Source organism: Cygnus olor, chromosome 19, assembly GCF_009769625.2.
Source record: "Cygnus olor isolate bCygOlo1 chromosome 19, bCygOlo1.pri.v2, whole genome shotgun sequence".
Classification (NCBI taxonomy): domain Eukaryota; kingdom Metazoa; phylum Chordata; class Aves; order Anseriformes; family Anatidae; genus Cygnus; species Cygnus olor.
In genome coordinates this window covers 7,371,848-7,395,295 of record NC_049187.1, presented here as the reverse complement: position 1 = coordinate 7,395,295, position 23,448 = coordinate 7,371,848, and the positions used below count along the sequence as shown (strand labels likewise).

Sequence of the window (23,448 nt, the reverse complement as noted above, 5' to 3'; positions counted from 1 at the left end):
CTCAGATTTGGAGCATAGGCTGTAGCAGAATAGGAATGTAGTTTGTAGGCACAATCTTGGTAGTGTTCTCTGCAGGATGACAGAGCTGCAAGTGTTTTCATCTGCTCATTAGAAGCAGTGTTTTGCTCCTTCATTGCACATTTTATTGACAAATTAAAACATGCAGGGCATGTGCAGCTGGGATATTGTAACATCAGCCCTTGCTTCAGAGAATTAGAGGGACAATAAACTTATCACTCCTCAAACTTCAATATGTATTTGGGGGACCATTTTCAGTTGGGTTTCTCAGTTAATGGTCTAAATTGGAGGACTGCAAGTGACCACTTGCCAAGCATTAGTGCAACCATTTGCATGCTACAAGCAGAGATCAGTCTGTTAAAGGAGGGCTAATAAATTCTGTGTGAGATACAAAAGCAGCTCAGCTGGTGCAGGGAAGGCAGAACTCCCCTGAGGCAGTGCAGTATGTGCCCCAGAGACTGTTTTTTTTTTTTTGGGTGCTGTTGAAGTTGGGCCTGCAGATGTTGAGGTGGGTGCTGGGGTGCATGGCAGCAGCTCTGCTCTGTGAGCACCCTTGGGAGGTTGGCCAGGTTAGCTTCTGGGGGGTGGGGGGTGGGAGTAAATGGGATTTGCAAGGGGTTGGGGGGATTAATTGAGGTAGCTGGATTAAATGGTTTGTGGTGACTTGTGGGAGATGTTGAGAAGGAGCCCGTGGACAGGACCGGAGCAGCGCTGGGCTCTTCTCCTGTTGGAGAAGGATCCGTGCATGGTGGCACCCACTCCTCTCCCGGCACCTGCCTGGCTCTGTGTGCTCAAAGGCAGCCTCCCAGCCTCGTACGATTTTTCACTTTAACAACAAAGCCACCCCTAGATTCAGCCTAGTTTTTCCATCATCCATTTGATTGAATCCTTTTAGTGGGTGACAAAACACTTTCTTGAGCTCTCTTTACAGGAAACCAATCTCTCTTCCTTTTTCAAAACCTCCCTCATTTACAGGAGTCTAACAAATCCCGGGCCTTTTAAGTCCTTTCCTGTTTTTTTCCCAAAACAACACAAAACAACAGCATCATGTTTGTAGATTTTTTCGGTGGGGAGGAGGGAATAAAATACACAATACGGGAGATGGGTGCTGTACGTGCACTGCACTGAGCATCCCCGTGCAGACAAAAACGCGCGCGCGCATCGAGATGCAAATGATTTCCGTGAAGCTATCACTTGTAAAGCTTGACAGAAAATAATGAGAAACACTAAATCTTTTATAAGGTCAACACTCAAGCAGCTGTCAAACAAGAAAAGAATTTAGCGAAAGATCCGCAAAAACTTCCATCGCCTCATTAAATCCAACAGGGCCGGGGCCCGGCGTGGTGAGGAGGCACCGGGGCGCCTCCGTTTTGTGTCAGTAATTTGTGGCGGAGGAAGAGGGAAGACGAAACAGCCAGTGCCGAAGGGGCCTTGGGGGAGGCTGGGGAATCGTTAGTGCGCCAGGAGCGGCCTCGGCTCCTAATTGGAAGCATTGGGCATTATCAACGGAGGATTTGCCTCGGCTCCCTGACAGCTCTCTAGGCCTGGAATGATAGCCCACTTGTCAGTGTAAAAGACCATTAAAAACAAACCATTTTGATTTAATTGGAGGCGGTGCGCTGGGGGCCCAGGTGAGGCGCTTCATCAGCTGATGTTGGCTGCTGATGCCTTTTTCCCCCTGTATTGATGGCTTTTTTTCCCCTCCCTTTCAAAAACTGTCTAGGAAAGAGAAAGGGGTGCTGAAAGATCCTTCACAGCTGCACGGAGAGTGGCTTTCAATAGGGTTGTCAACAAATGCCATGACAAGTTAGGGAGAGGCAGGTATTTTTAAAACAGACATTATTCTGTCCAAGCTGAGCTGCGCTGGGAGGTGGCTGTTGGATTATTAGGGTTACAAATACCGTGGCTTTTCCTGGCAGTAGCATGCTTAACCTGCTTAATGAACGGGCTGGATGGCTTCTCCCCACCTTTCTAATTTCAAGAAGGCGAGGAAATCCAGGACAAAGGGATCTGGGCTAAACGGTCCTAGTGTAGCAAAACCAGGAAGGATTCAGAATATGCTCAGTAATTTTTGGCTGCTGTGTTTAATGCCCCACTGAGACTTTCCTTTTTTTCTGCTTCCTGAAAATGAAGACCACATATGTTTGCTGGACCACACTGGTCACTAGGTCTGGGCGATAGTGCAAGTAAAGGAGAATTCAGGCACTTGAGCTGGAACCTGGCGTGTTGCCTGCTCGGCAGATGTCCCAGGACTGAAGCAGAGCAGGCAGCTTTCACACCAACTGCGGGTTTTTGAGATTTGTAACTCAGACCCCTTTTGTGCCAGGCAAGAGTTTTACTCCAAGCTAAGTTGTCAGTTGGCAAATGGTGCCTCCACAGAAGGCAGAATTCCCTGACCAAACCCTCCAGGCCATTTAAAAAGCAGATCTGGGAAACTGTATGAAGCGGTAGCAGTGGTAGGGGCTTACCTGAAAACAACACAGCATGTGAGGCTGCAAGTGCCCTAGATCTGTTCCTTCATGGATGAATATCTCTACTGGCAACAGGCACTGGTTGCCAGCAGTTGCAGCCTTTGGACATGGGGGCTTGGATGCAGGTGGAGCCTGCCCTGGAGATGGCCCGGGCTGTAAAGCTGTGCAGGGAGCGGTGGTGTGAGCTGTGCCTTGTGCTGCAGAGCCTGAGGTGCTTGGTTCATCGTGGTGCTGGAAGTCATGAGCTTATGTGGTCATGGGAGTGGGGCTTCAGATAGAGGCCAGATCTAAATATCTCCTCCCTTTTCTTTTTTTAAAAGGATTTTTATGGCTGTTTATGCTCTGTTTGCTGGTGTCAACCAGGAGATGTTGGAGAGCAGTGAAAATGGCAGAGGATGAAGGGCTACTGGGTCTGTGAGGGGAAGGAAGGGCCGAGCATGGGAGAGGGGAGTGGAGGGTGCAATGGGGAGGTTGAGAGTGAAGTGATACTGGCAGAGACTGGACAAGAGAAATGCCTTCCTGTGACTTGATTGATTATATTGTAGTTCTAGCTGCTGGGCAAAACAAGAAAACCCAAAGAATCTCTTTAAAGCAAGAAAACTTAGAGCTGATGATAAGGGCTGAAGCATACATTTAGTTACAGATGGCCATAACGTGGGAGGTGACACCTATGTTGTTGCCCCAGAGGAGATGTGCAATGATTAAGCCCTGGCTAGCTAGGTCTCCACCTATTTGGGACTTTTCAGGGCATTGTATTTAATTTGAGTTGTGCCTGTTGCAGGCAGGGCAGCACTGAAGGCCCATGGAGCTGATCTGAGTTGGACTGGGACCCACCAATTCATTTCACTTGGGCCACTGATCAGCCATCTGGTGCCACTGATTTTTAGTCAGCCAAAATCCCAGCTGAAGGGAGGCTTGATCTGGTACCATGGTGACAGAAAGCTCTTGAACTCGTTGCATTGGTCTTCGAGTGCTATCAAGGCCTCAGGAGACAAGTTTTATAACACTCCAACTCCATGAAGTCCTGTTGTCCTCCTCAAGCCTGGGAGGATAAATGGTGCCTCTGAAAAGCCAGCCTGCTGTGTGCATCAAGCACAGGTTAGTGTAGCACAGTCTGTGGCTTTTCTGACAACAATTGCAGGATTACATGAGCTGTGCTTGTCAGTTCAGCTCTTCAGACAAAAATAGAGGTAAGGCATTAAAAAAAAATGCAGAACATTTTTTGTGTGCGTGTTAAACCTCAACTGTTAATTCTGATGAAGGATCAGGCTGTGAGCACATATCGGATCCCTGGTGAGAATCAAATTCTGGAGCCCAGAATTTTGCTGCAAAGTTTATACAGTGGGGATTCCTCTAATTACTTTCACTGGAAATTTACCTGACAGAGCTTTCCCAGGTAATGCAAGGCATACGCGGGAGAGCCGCTCAGCCGTTGACAGAGCCTTTGATTTTGTGCCAGGTTGCAAATTAAGTCTTTTGCCAAGGTACCCGAACACTTGCTCGTCAATTGCTTATCGCTTATTCATATCGCGCATCGAGTGCAGCTCGTTTCATCTGCTGGGGAAGGCAATGCGTGTTGACAAAAGTGTTGTCCAAAGTTGCTGCATTTTTTCCTCCCTATGTCTGGTCAAGTAAACAAGAATATTCTCCCTGGAAAGCCACCTTGAATGTCTGTGCAAGTTGGAATTCTCTAATGAGCAAAGGAAAAAATAAACCTCAGGTGTGTCACTGACACATGGTGTGCAGAGCTGCTTTGGCATGTGGGCAAATTCTGTCCTTTTACATCACTGCTGCGTGAGGTGTTGTTACCAAAATAAATGCCCTTCTGAGCTGACTTTACAGAGCCCTGAAAATCTATTGTCGAGTGGCCAGTGTTGAGCACTGGTTTGGATTATGACTATTAAAAATTCAGATGGAGGCAGCTGAAGTTCACCCTGGACCGTTTCTCTGCAGACGGCAAGGCTGTGGGGATGCTGTATTTTGGCAGCAAGACATTTTCCAGAATTTGACACTGGGGATGCCATTCTGCCCAGACCAACACAATGCTAGCGATGGGTGATGTGAGGACAGGGCACAAGGCATGAGCTGGGGGCAGGAGGATTTCTCTATGCTGGGTGCCTGAGTTCTTACAGTCCCCAGAGAATGTAGAATGTAGTCCTACATTGGAAAAAAAAAGTCTTGGTGCACAGTTCTAGCTGCAATCACAAAACCTGAGCCCAGGAATCAAGTCTCTGCAGGCAGAGCAAGGCAGAGGCCTTTGCCTCGGGGGGTGCCTGAGGAAGGGGAGGGCAGTAGAAACATTTTGCTGAGGTGAATAAGGAGTTAACTTCTGCTGGGATTTGTAATAAATTAAAAAACCTTTCCCTAATGAAGTGCCCGCCAGGATGTGACTGGCTCCCCACGACCTGCTTGTCTCAGTGAGCTGGGGGCCCAGGAGACCCGGCGCCAGGTCAGTTCTCCAGAGCGAGACGTGGAGTAGGAGCGTGCCCCCGGTGCGCGAGAGCCTGTAACCCACATGGTTGGCTTAATAGCCTGGGCCATTATTCTAAAGCAGTGGGGCTGAAACCTAAATCCAAATGAAAACATAGTCAATTTGTCTGTACTTTAGCGACTGAATGGCTAGGTAATGCCATTCAGCCCTGGCAATGTAGGGAGCAGGCGGAGGCAATTAGAGGGGAGGGCAAAGCTCCTTTGTTTTCTCTTCTGCTTGCTCTGAGCTCTAGCACGGTGCCAGGTCTTACAAGGACCTAGTGGTAAGTCCAGCTTAAGAGTCTGCAAGGGGAGAGGATGGGAGCAGAAAAGTCCTCCTAGGTGATCTTCATGGGTTTAGAAGAACAACATTTTCCTGTCGCCCCCTGCTTTGGATTACAACTACCTTGCTAACAGGTTGTTCTGCAGGCTCAGAGCAGGCAAGACTCTGGAAGGCATCATGTATCTGATAGGCAGTGTCAGAGGGAGCACAAGGATGAGTGGCTTGAGGACATGTTGCACCCCTGTGCCTTGCACCAGCCTCAGGTCACAAGGAAAATTGCATAAATTATGGCTGTGGGGAGGGGGGCAAGGGATTCTTTAAATGTTCTTGCCCAGAGTTAAGTTCTTCCCAGGCCATGAGCACCTTGTATAATGGCCAGAGCGGGACAATCTCACTGAAGGACAGTAGGGAAATATGCAGATGGTAGTCTGCTAATGAGCTTTCTGTGAAGTGATACTTCTGCAGAGTTTTTGCTTCTGGAATCAGAAGCAAAGCCTTGCTATGGGATGCATTTCCTGAATGCTGAGGGAAGAGTCTTCTCCTGACCTGGTAGGACCCACAAATGCTTCTGGTGTTTTGCATGTGTGGTACTTTTGCTGCTTTGTATCAAGATCTACTTTTAGCTTTGTCTAAGAGCAATCTCTTTTCACCTAGCATTTTGTTGAAATTCCCAGGAGATGTCTCATACTTGATAAAGTGCAAAGCAGGACAAAAGCAGATCCTTTTATCACTTTATCCAACTTTCTGATTAGCTGCTTGACTCTAATGGGTGCTAACAAATCTGAAACAGCCTGAAACAATTGTCTCTGTTCACTCCCAGGTCAGAAATGCCAGTGACCACATCCTTTGATAGTGCTGAAAAAACACAAGACTTCAGCTTAATTCTTCTTAAAACTAAGTTGTTTTTTTTTAGTCAGGCATTGTTGCTTGGACTTCCGGACAATTGACTTGTTCTGCAGCTCCTCAGCAATCAAAGTGACTTTCACAATAAAGCTTTTTGTCAGAGAAAGCTAGACACCTGGTCAGATGGGAGCCTTGTCTTCATTGCTGTCATCTTTTGGTGATGCTGAGGAGGCCTTGTAGGGGTGGTGGGGAGTCTGAGAAAGAGGAGCAGCTCTAAGGAGCATTGTAATTCAAAGCAGTTGCCTTAAATACCTGTGGTGAGCTTTCTGCCATTTCATGTACAACTTTGCCCTATTCAGAAACTTCTCTGGCCTCTGTAATTTGTAAATTGGAGGACAGAAGAGCACCTGAGACCTGTACCGACTGTATTGAGTTGTTGCTTTTTTTAGTGGTATAGACTAAATACGGTGTTTGTGTGAATTACATACAGTAGCCAATGCTGACCACTGTCTTCCCCAGGCCACTGAGTTGATTCTAGGAAAGCCATAAGTTAGATATCCCCCACCATGTTAGAGCCTGAGAAAGAGATTTAATGAGAACAGAATTGGTGTAAGAACAAACTTCCTTGCCTCTTTGGAGCACTGTTCCTTATCGTCCTTCTTGTAATGGAGGGGATGGTAGTGAATGACTGAAGTCCCTGGGTTTGGCTGAGTTTGGCTAAAGGGGTAGGCCAGTTTGTCTTTCAAGGCTATTGCACCACCACCCATGTAAAAAACAACTTTATAGAGATGGTTAAGGCACAGTTGGGAGACTATCAAGTGGTTTTTGAAACCATTAGCTTTCCTTGGGGTATTGCTGCTCATAACTGGGCAAACTCTTATGGATGTTTGAGGTCTCTTTTCCATGGAGAAAACCACGTACTGAAACTCAACTGAGCAATGAGTTTCCTAATCCAAGTTCTAACATGAACAGCGCATGTTAGATCCGCAGCTGGGGAAAGGTAAACCATCCAGGTTAATGTAGTGAGAAAGGAGGAATGAGGCAAATCTGCAGATGCCGTGCACAGCAAGTTGCTCCTCCTCCCCTAGATGCTGTTCCTAAGAAGGTAAGGAAGAAGAGAGGAAAAGACTCAAGTGGTGGTTGAGACCTGTGGCTGGGGGAAGAACCCAAGTGCAATCCTGGATGAAACAAAAGGGAAAGCATGAAGAAAAACAGGCTGAAAAATGAATAGTGATGGAAAGGTCTGGGGTGAGAGGAGCTCTAAAGAGGAGGCCTGCCCCGGTATCTCGTGTGACTTACACAATCTGTTTAACAGCGATCGGTCATGTTCTTTCACTGACACTAGCCGCAGCAGCAGCTTTGTGCTGACAGGCAGCTGGGATAAATGATTACTGACATATGCTAATCGGACAGTCTTAGACAGGATGTAAAAGGAATACATCAAGGTGGTGCAAAACATTTCTTGGTTGAAACTCTCCAACTTGTATAAATAAATCAGCTTCAGGAAGTCACAAGGCTCCTTCATTGTTTTAAACTGCAGTTAAAAATCAACAGCAGAGCAAAAAATAAAATAATCTCAGAACCATCAGAACAAGGGCTGGGGCAGAAGGCTGAGAGACTCGTTGCAGTGGTATCTATCAATGCCAGATACGATTTTGACCATGCACACTCCCTACAGGGTTTTGATGCTTTCAGACTTTCCGGTGTCTCCTTTCTATTTCCCTTGCCCAGTTCTTCTCCCTTCCTTTGTAAAATGCCCCCTAGCTCTTCACTTGAAGTTCCCCTGTAATTTACACCACAAACAAAGCTAACAATTTGAACAAGTACCCCAGAGCACAGCAAGATGCACAGATGAGTTCAGGGAGATGTTCAGATCCCATTGCTAAAACAAGAAATCTTCACCCTGGCTCTTATTTGGATCAATTAAAGGAAGTGTCATGCACATCTGTAGCTTGGCTAGGCCCTCTGCTCAGTCACAGGGTGAATATTGTCAATCAGGTAGTTTAGATAGGTATCAAGAACACAGAATTTCTGGAAATTTGTAGTTCTTGGTGTGAAAATGCTTCTTGAGACACATTAATCTGGTGTGGCTTGAATTAGTTACGCTGACAGCTGATAAAATGTCAGGCTACCTAAAAGTAGACTGGATTGTTTTGCTCAGGTAGGGCAGCTGCAGGAATACCAGGAGAGAACAAAGGCCATGACAGTACTAATGGGGAAATATAACAAGATGCTTCTAATCTGGTGGAGATCACAAAAGAGCACATGTTAGAAAATAAGTCATTAAGCCCTTCCTCTGGTCAACTGCTGCTTCTCTTCCAGGCCTTGTCTGCAAAAAGCATCCTACCCTGAAGTGCGATAGGGGCTGGAGTTTAAACACATCCAGTGTGGGAATGTTTGGGGTCTGGGTTTCAGAGAGCTCCGGAGTAAGAGCTTCATGTCTACCCTCATGTGATAAGGGTATTACCAGGGAACACAGGCAAGTTTAGAAAGTGTCTCCGAGTTCAGTCAAGTACTCCATACCTTCTCCAGGTGGGGCAGGTGCCAGAAGGACTCCTCCTTCGCAGGTACTGGCTGTTTTCGGAGAAATGTGGTACGAGTTTCACGCAATTTGTCTTTCTGTAATCAAAGATACACAAGAACAGGCTGGAATGGCTGCGCAGCTATATAGATCCCATTGGTGTCTTGTAACGATACTGGGATGAACTAGTCTAAAAGTCACTTCATAGATCACCTGATGATCACTAGTGCCTGGTCTGGGTGGTCTTTTGTGTCCATGCAGCTAATGCTGATACCTAAAACACACTGAGGGAAACAGGGACAACTGCCAACTCTGAGCTTTGTACCGCATCTCAGTGAGATAGATGACCAGTGCCTGCTAGGAGCCCTGAGATACAGCACTGGCTCATCACTGTCTGGGAGAGTCATTTCCACCACCACAACCATGGGGAAGATTTCCTGACTGAAGTGTTTCTCTCGTGATTAATTGCAATGTACAATACTTGATAGTCCCAGCACAAGCCAGTGCAGGTACCTGGTGAATGTTTTGGCCATTGCATGAAACCCCGGAGAATCTGTTTGCTCTGTGGTCTGGTTTGTAGGTATGTGTTGCTTAACTCAGTAAGTGGGGGCTGCAAGCTTCAGGAACTTGATGGAGAGAACTTAGTGATTAAAACATCAGTCATTAACAGATAAGTTAGGGATGCATTTTTCCAACATCCTGGGCTTGTGCGTTCATAAAATAGCTGCTAATTAAGAACACTGTATTGCACTTCCACTATAAAGCATACTTTGTGATGGCAGTAAGCCCATTGAAATTGGTCATTACCATATTAGCTCGACTCTTCCTTGAGTCATTAACTAATAAAACAGTCATTGGCTGCTTTTAAATGTTGTTATAATATTGCTATGTTTAACAGCTCTAACAACTGCTCAGGGTGTGTGCATTCACTGTGACATGCCAGGATCAAGGCTGGTGCTGGTCCTTCGAACATTTGGCTGCTCCATTCTTTTGTCCACTGCTGCAGGTAACCTGAGCAGAGCTGATGCTGTCCAAGGACAATCTGCAAGGCTTCTGGCAAGAGGATGGCATTAAATACCAAAGATAACTTGAAACCTAATGCTTTGTTATAGCAGAGTTTTTAGTGTTGTGGTGATGCAAAAAGAATTAGAGCCTCCATTTTAATTGATAACAGGAGTTTAGCTGGGCACCCTGTGACCAGGGACACATTGATGCAGACAGATGCTTAATGATAGCTAGAAAGGTGTATCTGTGGGACAGGTGTCTAAGCCTTTTGGAAGGCCTTGACCAAACCACCACTGCCCTGAGCTTGCTCAGTTCCTGCATATACCTTCAGATACAACAATACTTTTATTTAAACCTTTCCTTTTGTCTCCAGTGCACTTTCAGGCATGCACATTGCAATTTTCACATCTGGTGCTCACTCCCACAGCACTACCCTGCAGGATATGCTCTGGCTGGAGCCAGGCCCATCTTGGCTCGGAAGCAGCTGATCTTCATTAGGCTCTGCCAGCCTTCTAGCAGTCAGGGAAAATGGTTTCCCACATGGGACTGTTCACTGTGATGGGTAGAAAGAAGCCCATATATTGTGGGGTGGGATAAGGGGAGTTCATGCCTGGTAGCAAGCAGCAGTGCTGTTGGAGTACTATTACCTTTTTCTTTTCCACTCGCTGGGCTGCTGTCAGTGCTCTCTGCTGCTCCATCCACAGCTCCTTGTATTTGTGTTGGAGGACATCAAAAAAGGGAGTGGAAGGCCTGGAAAAAATGTTCAAAATACAACAATGTTATCTCCAGGGTTAATGCCTATCTTTACCTCCCTGTGCTGATTCCCTTCCCTGCTCCTGGAAAATGTGAGTGGTGAGAACATGAAAATGTGACTGCTGTGGTGTACAAAGAAGCCCAAACAGATGCACTGATGGACTGGGTGAGAGGGCTACTGATGATCTGAGTCTGGAATTAAAACAGACTAAGACACTGTCAGGTGTCTGCAGTGCAAAGGGGAGCTGAACGACTGAGCCTCTCTGGTGCCCCAGCTGCACAGAGCAGATTTGCCTCTTGAAACAGGGCACCAGTGAGTGTCCCAGCCAGGAGAGAGCAGCAGCAGAGGAACTGCAGATGACTACAGCTCGAGATAAATGGTAAAATTAAGAAGTCAGTTGCTTTTTGGTCAGTTTACCTGCACTGAGCTGGCATTAACCCAAGTTGCAGCAAAGCTGTGGCCCAGACTTACTGAGCCTTGCTCCTGGCAAGGGAGGATGCTTTAACTTCATCAGCCACCGTGGGAGGTAGAATTGGCAGTGGCAGCAGTGGAACAGCAGGGCTCTTGCCTCAAGGACAGCATATCGCTTATCACTGTGGTTGTGGTGCTATTCTTCTCCCCCAGAAGCAAAAATTAGAAATCCCAAGGGAGAAAGTGATTGAGGACCTGCAGCTGAAATTTTATCGGTCCTTGTCTTTGCACACCTTGCTGGGGAGGGACTCTTTCCATCTCAGCAGCTACCAACGACACTGTGGAGCCACCAGCTTTGCTCACACTTGTAGCATGCTGTGCCTTCAGCTGCTGCTTCTGAAGCAGCAAGGCAGGGCTTTCCCTGCCTGAACAGGGATCTGAGCTGGGCTAAATGCTGGGTGGTTCTGGGCCACCAGAAGGTGGCTTTCTGGAGAGAGCTCGTGCACCAGGCCACAAGTGAGCTGATGCTTCAATGTTTTTGTCAGCAATTGGCCTGGAATCATCAGCAGCCAGCTTTTAGCAGTCTGGAGGATCCTTGACAGTAGTGGAGGGCGCCAGCAGGGCATATGCAAATAGTAACTCTTCTGTTCCTTGTTCCTTCACCCCTGTGGTGACTTTTATTACTTAATTATTGCACACCACATGCTTCAAAACAGCCTAATCTATGGTCGTGTTTTCTAATGATACTAGATGTGCAACCCAGCAATATACATCCCAAGGGGGCATTCACATCAGAGGAGACATCCTTCTGCAAACTGCCCGTTTCATAGATCACATGCTGCAGAGCTTTTCAAGGCTTTGCCTACAAAACAGCTGTGTTGCTCCAGACTGTCATCTGGAGACACCTCGTGCCAAAGGGGACACTGACATTTACCCTTGTCTTCTCTTTTTCCCTCACCTTCCCTTACAGTTTGGTATTTCACGCTGATCAGAGCTGGGCTAAAATATCTACAAAGGATTAAAAGATGTGGCATAGCTGTGGTTGAGCATCTCATTGTATGGTGTAAATTTGGTAGTCCTTGCACGTGCTTTTGGTGAGCCTTGTGGGCTTGTTTCCTTGGCGTGACCCTTTGCTTTCCAAGGCAGGAGCTTTCCTGGGGAGTGTGAATAGCAGGGAGGGATGCAGGAAAACATGGAGCCTTTGTGTGTGGTGTTTGATTATTGATTTTTGTGATGGCTGAGTGTTTTCACATCTCCATGGAGGTGACTTTTACCATCTCTGGTGGACCAGCCAGTTGGTGACTGATTAGTCCACAGCTGGCTTGTAAGTAAATGCTTGAAAGGACACATTTGGGTTGATGCTCTTCAGAGACTCTTCCCTGCCGTGTGATTAATCGCATTTAAATCCTGATCCAGCAAAGTATAGAATCATGCCTGGAATAATACATGCATGAACTGTCTCTGGGAAATTAGTAGGGATGACTCGTGTGCTTAGTTATACGTATGGGTTCTGGTGGGCTGTAAGATGCGATGCTTGATCTGGCTTTTCCTGCCTCCTTCGAGAGAAACACTGAGAAAGTGGGGCAGGGAGCAGGGGATATCAGGCGACACTTCTTTGACTAAGGTTACTGGAGAAATTTCAGCGAGGCAGCTCTTTCTTTGTAGGTCAAACGCTGCTACCATTGGGGTGGACGGGGAGTTTTGGCCCTGATATCGGTGTCATTTGGCAGTGTGGCGGTATGGCTCAGTGCAGCTGGCCTAGGGGAAAACGTCCTCTCACCTTAGTGTTACTTGAGGACAGGAATGAACTGCTTGTGTGCTACGTTTCCCTCTGTCACCCTGCCCAGATGTCGCTGCTCTGGGCTGGGAGGATTTTGCTGTTACCGTCTGGGGCTGCTGGTTTCTGGGTGTGGGGGTGTAGGCAGAGAGCCATCTGCTGAAAACGCTTATTGTGGATTAAAACCTGTCTCATTCAGAGCAACTCAGATCTCCTTGTTTTGGCACAAGCATCCTGCCACAGAAAGGGAAGGGAAAGAAAGTTCTGATAGGATGTAACAAATTATTTATAATTGTGGAAAAAATAATCAGCTGCTTCCTTTTATAGTCAAATAGTTGGAGCCACTTCTAATGTTGACATTTCCTAAATATTTTAAAATTTATCTATGCACATTTTCAAAACTATTATCCCTGAAACAGTTCCTGTCTCTTTAATAGACTCTCTCTAATTTACTTTCAAGAGTGAGGGTATAGACCTATTTTCAACTGAAATGACAAGCGCCTGCTTACTTGGTTATACAATGTGGTATGCTACTCTGCCAGAAGTCTCCTGGAAACGAAGCTGCAGCTGTTCTAATAGGCTATTTTACTGTGAAAACAATGTTAAAAAGTATAATAAAGTATTAACAATATTAAAATAAAACAGTGTAGGCCTTAAATGAGCTACAAACTAGTTAAATCTATTCTATTCAATATGAGCCTTCAGTGCTTTGCAGCTGATACCTCAGAGCTGGGATTTATCTAAAATGAAGGCACCAGGGACATGCAAGGGAAATGGTAATTATAATTTGCAAACATTAGGCTGACACTTTTTTGTGTACGTGTGTATAAATTCTGACAGCTGTGATTTGTGCGGCGTGCCAAATAGTGTACCACCAATCCGGGAAGGGCTCCCTTTCTGGCAGGCCATCCTCAGAGCAGCAGCTCATTAAAACTTTGGAGAAGAAGTTGCCGAAAACAGGAAGGCATCAGAACCATCTGAGGGACTTTTGGTACACGCTTGTTGAAAGGTGTTTGAGAAGAGAGCCTTGGGTCTGACAAACTGGAATTTTAGTACGCCTCTCCGTTCACAGTGGGGCAAAATAATTGGTCATCAGTGACTACTAATTTGGTTTAGTAGCCAGAGGCATTTTTTTTCTTCCCAGAAAATCAATGACAGTACCGAGGTCTGTTCAACGTGATTCAGCTCAAGATGGGTCCTCATTTAGCTCTTGATGCTTCTTCCACTGGAGACAGCTATTTTGTTAAAATGAAATTAAAATCTATCTATAATGCTCAGCTCTGAGAGCGGCACCCGTCAATGCCATGCTGCTCTTGAGGTTTCAGGGTTGTCAGTCTCCCCTCAAACTTATTTTCAAAGGTTTATACATCAGCGGGGGAAAAAAAAAGGTACTTGGCAAAAGTGGATACAAAGGACTTTTGCTCAGGAAGGGGTTTTTATACTGGCTTAAAAGATGCAATCAATTTTATTGCTGTATTGTAAAAGGGCAAAAACTTGACTTGAGATTGCTTTTTTTCTTGTATTATTCAAAAGCACAAGGGCTCATAAATATTTTAGTGCGAACTACAGCCCTTGGATTTTCCTGGTAGCCCTCCAGCCAGTGCAGCACGGCTCCTGCCGTACTCTGCCCGCTGATGGTCAGGACAGGCTCTGGTGGGGAGCAGAGGACACTTGCATGGGCACTGACTCCCTGGTGGCTGTGTGGTTTTGGGGCTGCATCAAAAGCTCTGCTCCCAGGAACCACGTGTGACCCTCTAATTTTCAAGGGCAGCTTAGTGGCAGCAGGCTCTGACGCTGTATGGGTGCCTATACAGTAGGTAAATCATATCACTGATTTTTTTTACAGTTGTGATATCAAAGCTGTGTTACAACACCAACAGCTATCCTGAAACTTTAACCCTTTCTTGAAAGGTTAATGAGGCTTCATTTTCTTGGAGTCAGCCCTTGCTAGTGTCTTTCAATCTGAGATGATTTCCTCTTGGTGTACAGCCAGGATCCGCATTTGGGGTCTTCAGCCCACAGAGCTGTAAGAGGCACAGCCTTTGTACCCCTTCCTCACATGCGTCGTGGTGTGAAGGATTTGTCCCGTGGCGGTACTGTCCATACAGAGTTCTCTGTCCTGTCTTGTGGCTGGGGTTTGGATGGCCAAGTTGGCGCTCTCACCAGCACAGATCAGTTTCTTGCTGGGAACCAGTTTGTTATCCAGTGTGGGGCTCCTCAGTGCAGCCAGTGCAGATTATCTTCAGCAAATAAAGTGCAAGCTGGGGTCTGTGATTCTGCTCGGGGCCTTGGGGTACCACCAATGCACACAGCACTGAGGCATTAATGCTCCGGTCCCTCTGCCCTGAAAGGGTGTTTATAGTACAGGAAAACTCTGATTACAGTTCCCTTGTACTGCTATATTGTCTCCCTTCCTCCCTTGTTACTGATGGGCTAGAGCTAGCAATCTATCTACCATTAATTTGTCTCTGTGTAGCCCAGCAGGAATCTGGGGCATGATTACAGCTCTGGCCCTTGTGTGAGAGCCGGCACGGCCCCGGCATCCCCTTGCAAACTGCCTGGCTCTGCCTTGCCTTAATTGTTCCCCTTTGGCCAGTGGACCTGTCTGCTCTAACAAGGGCAGTGAGGAGGGCCGAGGTAATTGAAGCACTTAGCCACACTCCCCAACATTGCCTCCTGCAGCTAATTAGGAAAGAGGGCTGCTGGGCTCTTCGTTATTTCTTCTAATTGTTTGTGGGTTTTGCATAACAGTGAATGGCAGAAGAGGGATGTTCAGTTAGCGGTGGATTCTTGACTTTGAAATTTGTATAAAAGGTCACTTACAATTTGTTAACACTTTCACAAAAGTGAATTCAATTAGCGGCTCCAGAAGTCCCTGCACACATGTGCATGTGTTTGTAAGAAGGAGAGATGGAAAAACATGCAGAGTGTGAATGTAAAGGCTCTTTGCTTTCCTAGGAAGCTTGTGGACTATACAGCAAAGTTATAGGCCCCTTACAGCTTTATGGTCCTCTAAATAGGTCCTGGCAATAAACCCATGGAGAGGCCTGAAAGATCATTTTTAAATGATCTCCACTTGTCCTCACTTTCCATTAACCACTGAAGAAAATAACAAGAGAAAAATTGGTAGAAAACACTCAGGGACCAATTTTTTTTTGCAGTCTTTGCACTGGCAAACCTCCCAGTTGAAATAGTGGGTCTTTCACCTGTGTGGCAGCTTCAGGATCCGTGCCGTCAAAGCACTGATTGCTCTGAATTTCTGAAGCTTCTTTACAGTCCTTGTAATTTGGATGAGGAAATAACAATATAAGTTATTTCACCGTGGGCAGCCAATGAGGCAGTGGCTTCTTCTAAGTGTTAGAGGATCTGTTATTTTGCTCAGAGGGCTCGTATGTATAGAACAGTAAAAAGAATAAAATCCATTGTAAACATGTACTTTAAAAGATTTATCAGATGCTCATAGCTGTACTTAGGAGTACACGTGGTTACAAGAACACCAATTTGCTTTACTATTCCCTCCCAGGCCAAGAGTGAGATGTACACTTGTAACAATCCTAAATGCACACATGGAAACTCGTATCTCACAGCAAAGACACCAAGCCAGCTCTTACCTATTCGATAACTGGCTTCACAAGCTGGAATCTGCATGTTAACGTTGGTCTTTTGGGTTGGAAATGCCGTGTGGCTTACTTAGTTGAGGGTTATTTAAATTTGTCTTCAACAAATTTATCTCTGACTGGAAATCCTCTCTTATCCTCCCAGAAACTCAGGTGGGACGTGGTTAGGGGACAGAACTATTCTAGCCTGGAAGCCTCAAGCTGGGGCCGAGAGTGAACTCTGCACAGTCTGCAGCCATCAATGCCAACAAATGCAAACCGTCCTGATGAGTGTGCTGCTTTGCTTTCATTTGGAAGAAAATCCTCCCCCCCCCCCCAAAAAAAAAAACAAACAACCAAACAACTGTAACACTGAACAGAACAAATCAAAGAGCCAGGTCTTCCCCTTGACCTCCTGTTCATGCTTAAATCTCTGGCTAGGTGGGGATGTTACTGGCGTTGTTTCCTTTCAAATGAAGTAAGGGGTAGAAAGCTTTGCTTTCACAAAAAGGATTCTGTGGTTATTTCCCTCTGAACTAGGTTTTCATTGTACAAATTGCAAAAGCAGAAATTTGCAGGGGGGAAAAAAGTCTACTTGTGGCAAGAAGTAGTTTTAGAGGGTAAAAGTTCTGGTAGAAATTCTTCAGCCAGCTCTGATCCACAGAGACAAACCCATGGAAAATAGCTAGTCTGTGTGACAGTAAATTACTTTCCTATTCAGTTTAATGCATTTGGTAATAAGGGATCTAAATCTTTATTCCCCTTTTCCCCATCTTGTGGCTGATGTTCAGGACCTGAACCTTATGCCAAAACATGTCTGTTTTTCTCTTCACGTGAGAGCCTGAAGTAGTCAGACTTACAACTGCAGTAAATAACTATGCTGAAGGAGAATCAGCATCTTCACAGTGCACTCAAGATTGTTTGAAGGGATAACAGGTCTGTACACAGTGCTCTGCCCACCCTGCACGAGGCAGTACAGGCCAGGCAGACGTGGCTGGGAGCTATGCAGTAGCAATACGTGCACAGAGATGCAAACACAGCCAGCCTGCCACATGTCCAATACAAGAAAATGATTCTTGGAATAGAAATGCTTATTTCAGCAACACGAGGATGGTGGCAGAGGCACAAAGTATCTTTTGCTGTGGAGCTGGATAGGATATGCAATTATCTGAACTGATGGGAGACCTATTTTTTTTAACTTGGTTGCATGTTTTTATCTTCAGCCTGATTGTGGTTCCAGTCTCTGTAATATTTTTATAATTTTTGTCAGTCTCAGATATTTTTTCCCCCTCAAATTTTGGTTTGCCCCAGTCTTTTGTGGGCTTTGTGGCTTACACATTTGTTCTGCTTCCAATGATTGTGGATCAAGTGTGGTCTTCCTGTAGTATTTCTTTCTTGCCTGTCCAGCTTTTTTCTAGTGTGTGTTTTTTTTACCTGGAACACAATCTACTCTTCAGCATAGTTTCTTTATAGCTGGACTTTTTTTTTCTTCTCCCTTCTTCCTGGGCCATATATTAATGACCTGAAATGTTCTTTAAGTGTTTCAAAAATAAATTTGCTAAAGCACTCTGTGCCAAAGAGATGCTGGAAATATCAAAACAGCGTTTGGGCAGCCTTTTGAACTTCGTTTTGACTGTGTGCAAAAATCATGGGCACTTTGGGTGGAAAGGCCACTTGCAAAGCACAAGCACTAACATTGAAAGCTCCCTTTTTGGGGAAGGTGAAAAATAAGGACAGAGCAATCAGTTAAGCCAGGAAGCTGCAGGAGAAGCCAATGTAACAGCTGAGCTGTTAAAGGCCAGCAAGACGATTGTCAGCAGTGCATTAGGACAACTGCAAATGATACAAAGGAAAGAGGAGGTACTGGAAAACCAAAGCCTTTGGCCAGTTGTAGCAGTTTGTAGAGGAGAGACTGCAGTGAACAAATGCTTCAGAGGTGAGTCTGCAGAAACATGGTGAAAGCAGCTGCTCATAGGACTAAGACCAGTGTTAGAGAATGGGAGGTAGAATGATGGGCGGAGATGAAGTTAGAAGGAAAATGGAATGTGAAATTCAGGAAAGGGACGATTGAAGCGAAGGCAGCCAGTAGGGGGGACCCAGCAGGAGATGTGGGGATGACAGAGTGCCAGGGAAATCCTGCCAGCACACCCAAGGTCAGCCCAACCTACAGGCCAACTGCCAAGTGGATGGCAGCATGTCTGAGGCAGGGTTATGGCCATGCAGGGTTTGAAGGAGGTACAGGTGTGGGATGGCAGAGAAAGGCATGTCTGTGCAGTCCTTGTGCCCAGGAACACCTTCAGGAATGCAGAAGGCAGAATTAGCAAACTTGCTCTAGTAAAAGAAAAGCAAATGAAAACTTGTCTTTAAAAGCAGCCCTGGAAATGCTAGCCTGTGATCGTACTGAGGACGTACTCTGTGCTGCTATAATGTCTCTAGCTCCTGGGGATAAAACTTGTGCTCGGGCTACCAACTATGCTGGTGTGTTTTGCCTTCAGACTCCTAGTGTGACCTTGTGTAAATCAAAATCTAAAATCTAGCTGTAGACAGCATCCATATATTTGTGCTTGCTTCTAGTTCCAAGAATGATGATTTAATACCTGCTAATTTCAGTGCATGGTAAACTTCAATCACAGAAGGTGGTTAGGAGGCTAAATATGGGCTTGGGACTCTTTTGGGAGTTTCCAAATGCATCTGAATACCAGGCTGTATTGACACCAGCTATGATCCTGGAGGTCTTCACAGACCCTCTGTGTCTCTAGATTCAGTCTCATCAAGACTCAGGCCACTCAGTGCCTTGCATTCTCCCTTTTGTAAAACAAGGTCATTACATGAGGAGGATGGGGTTGAACACACCTGCTAGTAGCGCTGTGTAGGGTTATTTTAAATGAAAAGAGAGGACTTGGGTCCAGGACATCAGCAACCCTAAACCACAGACATCTTACAGCTATGTAACTTGCCATGCACAAAGAGCCTGTGTGGATGGGATGGGTTGGGTTGACCTCCTGGGGGAGGTACTGCCAACTCTGGGTATTTTCCTTGAAAGAAAATCCGTAGACCTGTTTGCAGTGGGGATGAGGACTGAGGCAGGTGACGCTGAGTGTGCTCGCACTGCAGCATGGTCATTACTGCAGCGCCTGGGCCCAGTGGGCACGCACTCTTGCAAATTGTGGCTTGCACGAGGCAGCTCTTGTAGAGATCAGAAGATGGAGCATGAATCAGAGGAGCCCAACTGGAGGGTGCCCCATGGGGGAGGCTGGGACCCTACCACATCCTCGTTACTGTTGACCTTGGCACGAGTGCTGCCTGCTGATGGATCGGTTACGGAGCTGGACAAGACCCTGGGGAACCACTGTATTATCTATTATCGTCCCATCAGTGTTTCCCCTGACCCCTCCCAGCTCCGCATGCCACAGGCATCAGGGAGGGAATAAATCTTTGTCTGATACTGAGAGAGAGAGGGAGCGAGAGCAGGAAAAAGGAGAGATGAAAAATGTCCTTTTTACGACTCTCACAACAAAGCTGGCCGCATGATTCGTAGCAAACACCTCTCTGAGAAGAGGGAGGGTGAGAACAGGGGGAATCAGCAAAAAAGCAGAGCTGCTTCTCTCCCCTGGAAGATGCCCCTGGGGAATTAATAGAGAGGGGGCATGGGTGACCTTTGAAGGTAAATATATTGTGGAAGGAAACAGGCCCTTGAGCTTCAGAAAACTCACACCAGTGCCTGTGAGGCTGCCTTGTGAAATGCTCCTTGCAGCACACATCCACCATGAATGGGAAGTGGAGGCATAAGTGATCTGCTGTGCTAGAGGGAGCAGCAGGGCCAGGACGTGATTAATAAGGCACTAATAGCAACCCCAGCATTTATCCATGTTCTCTTCTATTTGGGATGATCCAGGAGAGCTTGTGCATGTGAGCCTGGGGACAACTCCTGACCTTGGTGCCTTTAGGACACTTAGGTACCTTTAGCACTGCAGGCTAGGGCCTGGGAAGGGACCGGAGAAATGATGCCAGCTGCCCAAAGGAGCTGCATCGAGGCTGTGGGTGCAGATGGGGGGCGGTTTGCAACGGCACTTTGGGAGGCTCACAGAGCTCTGGGGATTGTCCCAGAGCATTGCAGTGATCAGTGCAGATGAATTCAGTGTGATGGGAAGGCACCTTTGCTCCTTGGCTGTACCATCTGTGCTGTGTCTTGGGCAAGGGAACATCATGCAAGCTCTGTTCTCAGAAAAAAAAAAAAAAAAAACACTTTGATAAAGATCTCAGTTGCAGCAAAGTGGATGCTTCTAGAGGCAAGTGAGTTCTTGGAGTCATGGGAAGGGACTGCATGCCACTGTTCTCTCCCCTTCTGCTGCCAGACAAGCACATATCTTACAGCAAGTGCATTCCCAATTAGCTGCACTAAGAACACAGTTATGCAAGGCTTAGAGTCCAAAAGCAGAAACAACTTAAATCCATTGATGACCATGCCATTTTTAACAGGGAGCATTGTGTTGAACTGGTCCGCTGCGACTAGGAACAGACCTGGGCTGGGGAGCACTCACCCATGTGTTTGTCTTTAACTTGCCAGTCATGAAAACTGAGTTAAATTCCCCACTTTTACCCAAATGGTTGTAACAACTCCTTAGTAATCCTAGTAATTTGATTTTGTCTATAACATGCTTTTAAAGTAAAGGGATAAATACAATCAGTCTGCATAAAAGGTAGCTATTAAGGAGAAGACAAGTTGTACAATAATAACTTTAAATTAAAAGCCCTTTCCCACTACTTCTGCTGTTGTGGGGTCTGCAGATTTTCCTTAAAACTTCTGAAACGTGCCTAGACTTCTTGCAGGCAGCCATTTAACCTCCGTTTATGAAGAAATAAAGCAAAATTGATGTTGATTTTGGTCTACATTGGGGGATACTTTTGCAACATAAAAGCCCTTTTGCCTGCAATTTACAGAGCAGCCCTGTCACATTGGTGAGGGCTGATACTGATAAAGATAAAGCTTTATAGCTGGGGCATTTGCAGCTAACAGCAAGCTAATGCTGCATTTTCATTTTGATGCAATTAATGTTAATGTCTGCTACGAAAATTGTCATTAAATACCATTTTAAAATCCATTCAATTTGCATATGCAAAGCCCATTTACTATCATGTAAAATACACAGTGCCGTTCATCATGTCTTTTCTCTAGAATTTGTAGCTGTTATTTTTCTGGTAGTGATTATTATCCAGCTCTTAAAATGAAACCTAATGTCTAGTCCAGACCTGTACAGAGCATGAAAACTCTGCTCCAGCAGCATCAGGGCTGCCTTGGAGTCCTTTTCAGAGGTTTTAGCGCTCGTTTGCATTGGGCTTATGCTGGCTTTTCCAGGCCACCATGCGCCCTCCAGCCTCCTGTGTGCTGCTGTAGAGGACAGGCAGTCAGTCAAAGCAAGGTGCTGACGTTCTCCCCTGCAGACCCCCTGTTCACAACTACTCAGGAGAAATCAGCACGGCAGATAGCTGGGAACTGGTATGTGACGGATATGTTAAATGGGTCACTTTTGCCACTTCTAAATACTTTATCTCTTGAACCTCAGGTGGGGCTCGTGTATGCTGGGTGCTTCTTAAAAATCTTTTAGACGCTGCACTGCAACCCAATTCAGTGTGAAGCCTTAAACATCCCACTGTGTTGCAAAGCAGGAACGGGTATGTTTATACCCTGCTAGAGGGGTTGCTGAGGGAGCAACCCCTGGGCTGTGCTAAAAGAAGCCCCTGGAAGCAGAAGAGAGAGCAGGGAAAAGCTGCTTTGTTTATTCTGACTTACTGGAAGTTTCTGCCTGATGCATGGTGGCGAACTAACAAGTGGGAGAAAGTAGAATAAAGAACTTGAACTGATCCTTAATTGCACCAGAGTACGAACAGGTAGAAATGCTGTTTGTTCTGACTCAGTATCACTTTCTGACCTGGGGAGGCCGTTATTCTGGCTTGCAGATCTGTGCTCCTTTAAGTCAAAGGACTGGCATTGAAAATATTTTTAAGTAGTTCCAAGCACTTGGTGCTAGAGGTAAAATAGGGATGTGCTGTGGCATGCAGACTAGATTTAGGTAGCTGTTTGTGACACGAAGGTGGAATCAGGTGGCAAAACACAGAAGTGATGCTATGATTCATTTGCATCATGTCCAGGTTCAGGACACTTCTCTTTTGGGGACTGTACTGGCTGAGAGATGGGGGAAGATGCAGATGAGAGAGTAGAAAGCGATAGTTCCCTTCTGGGAAGGGCCCCAATCCTTTCCCCTTACCGTGCTGGGATGCCATAAGTCATGTCTGCAGGTACTTTTGGAGGAGATCTCTTGAAGCGACTGTATTCATTGTCTTTGCACCGTATGTCCTTGGCCTTGTAGTACAAGTTAAATTCACGGGCTGTGCTAAAACCAGCCTTCAGAGCACTGCGGTTCATGGTGATGAAGTCTCGGGGCATATTCTGAGTTAAACCAGTCCTGGGCTTTATTGTGTTCCAGTGGCCTATTGCTGGAGATGGAAGGAGACATGAGGCAAAGAGAAAAAGATTAGGGTGAGCTTCTGTTTGGGGAAGCAGGTTGATGCACGGTTTGTGTGTTGCACATGAGGGCCTTGAGTGGCTTGTATGCATTTTTGCCACAGCTTCACTGTGGTGTGACCTTCAACATATCTTGCCCCGATTATTTTCAGATGGGGAACTATCCCATCTGAATTAGATGTCTTCTCACTCTCCACCCTGACTTACTCAGCAAGTCTGATTTTACGGGGGAAATAATCTCTCAGAGCATGAAGTAGAAACTCTTCTGAGTTATGAAAGTGGCCACATGTATTGCCCTTTGCAGATGCTCTACCCTTTTCTGCTTGGGCTGTGTGATCCTATAAAAGTTTTCAAGATGCTAGGGAAGCGTTAGTAGTCACCAAGCATTTGTTGTGATATTAATGAAAGTGGGTGAATGTTGGATTTCTTCACCTCCAGCTTGGTGAGAAGTAATGAGGAGCACTGGGAAGGAGAGTCCCTATTAGCATTAGGACTTTGCAGGTCTATGTTTTAGTGGCGTTGTCATACCTTCAGGGACTCCTCCATCTGTCCTTTCGATGTACAGCCCATATGAAAAATCAAAGCCTGGCAGGGTATAGCAGTTTCTCTGGGGCTTTCCCAGTTCTGCCTGCAGAAGAGTGAAGTTAAAGGAGAAGCATAAAGACCTTGTTTGATGAGGTAAACCTCCTGAAAATAAAAATATGTAACAGAACGTGACCATGAGTGTCAGCAGTGGTTCTGGCTCCACTTGGCACAGGTTGGGATCCCAGTGTCTGG

At 46.1% G+C, this 23,448-nt stretch overlaps 1 protein-coding gene across 1 annotated transcript in view; it reads right to left on the bottom strand.

The window, feature by feature from the left end:
- Nucleotides 1-23,448, bottom strand: part of CFAP77 (cilia and flagella associated protein 77) — a 60,861-nt gene that overhangs the window by 1,980 nt on the left and 35,433 nt on the right. Inside the window, exons 2-5 of the mRNA XM_040531704.1 lie at nt 23,200-23,299; nt 22,415-22,643; nt 10,258-10,360; nt 8,608-8,703 (exon numbers count right to left, since the gene is read on the bottom strand). Of these exons, the coding sequence (XP_040387638.1) occupies nt 8,608-8,703; nt 10,258-10,360; nt 22,415-22,643; nt 23,200-23,299 (528 nt within the window). The remainder of the gene's footprint in view (nt 1-8,607; nt 8,704-10,257; nt 10,361-22,414; nt 22,644-23,199; nt 23,300-23,448) is intronic.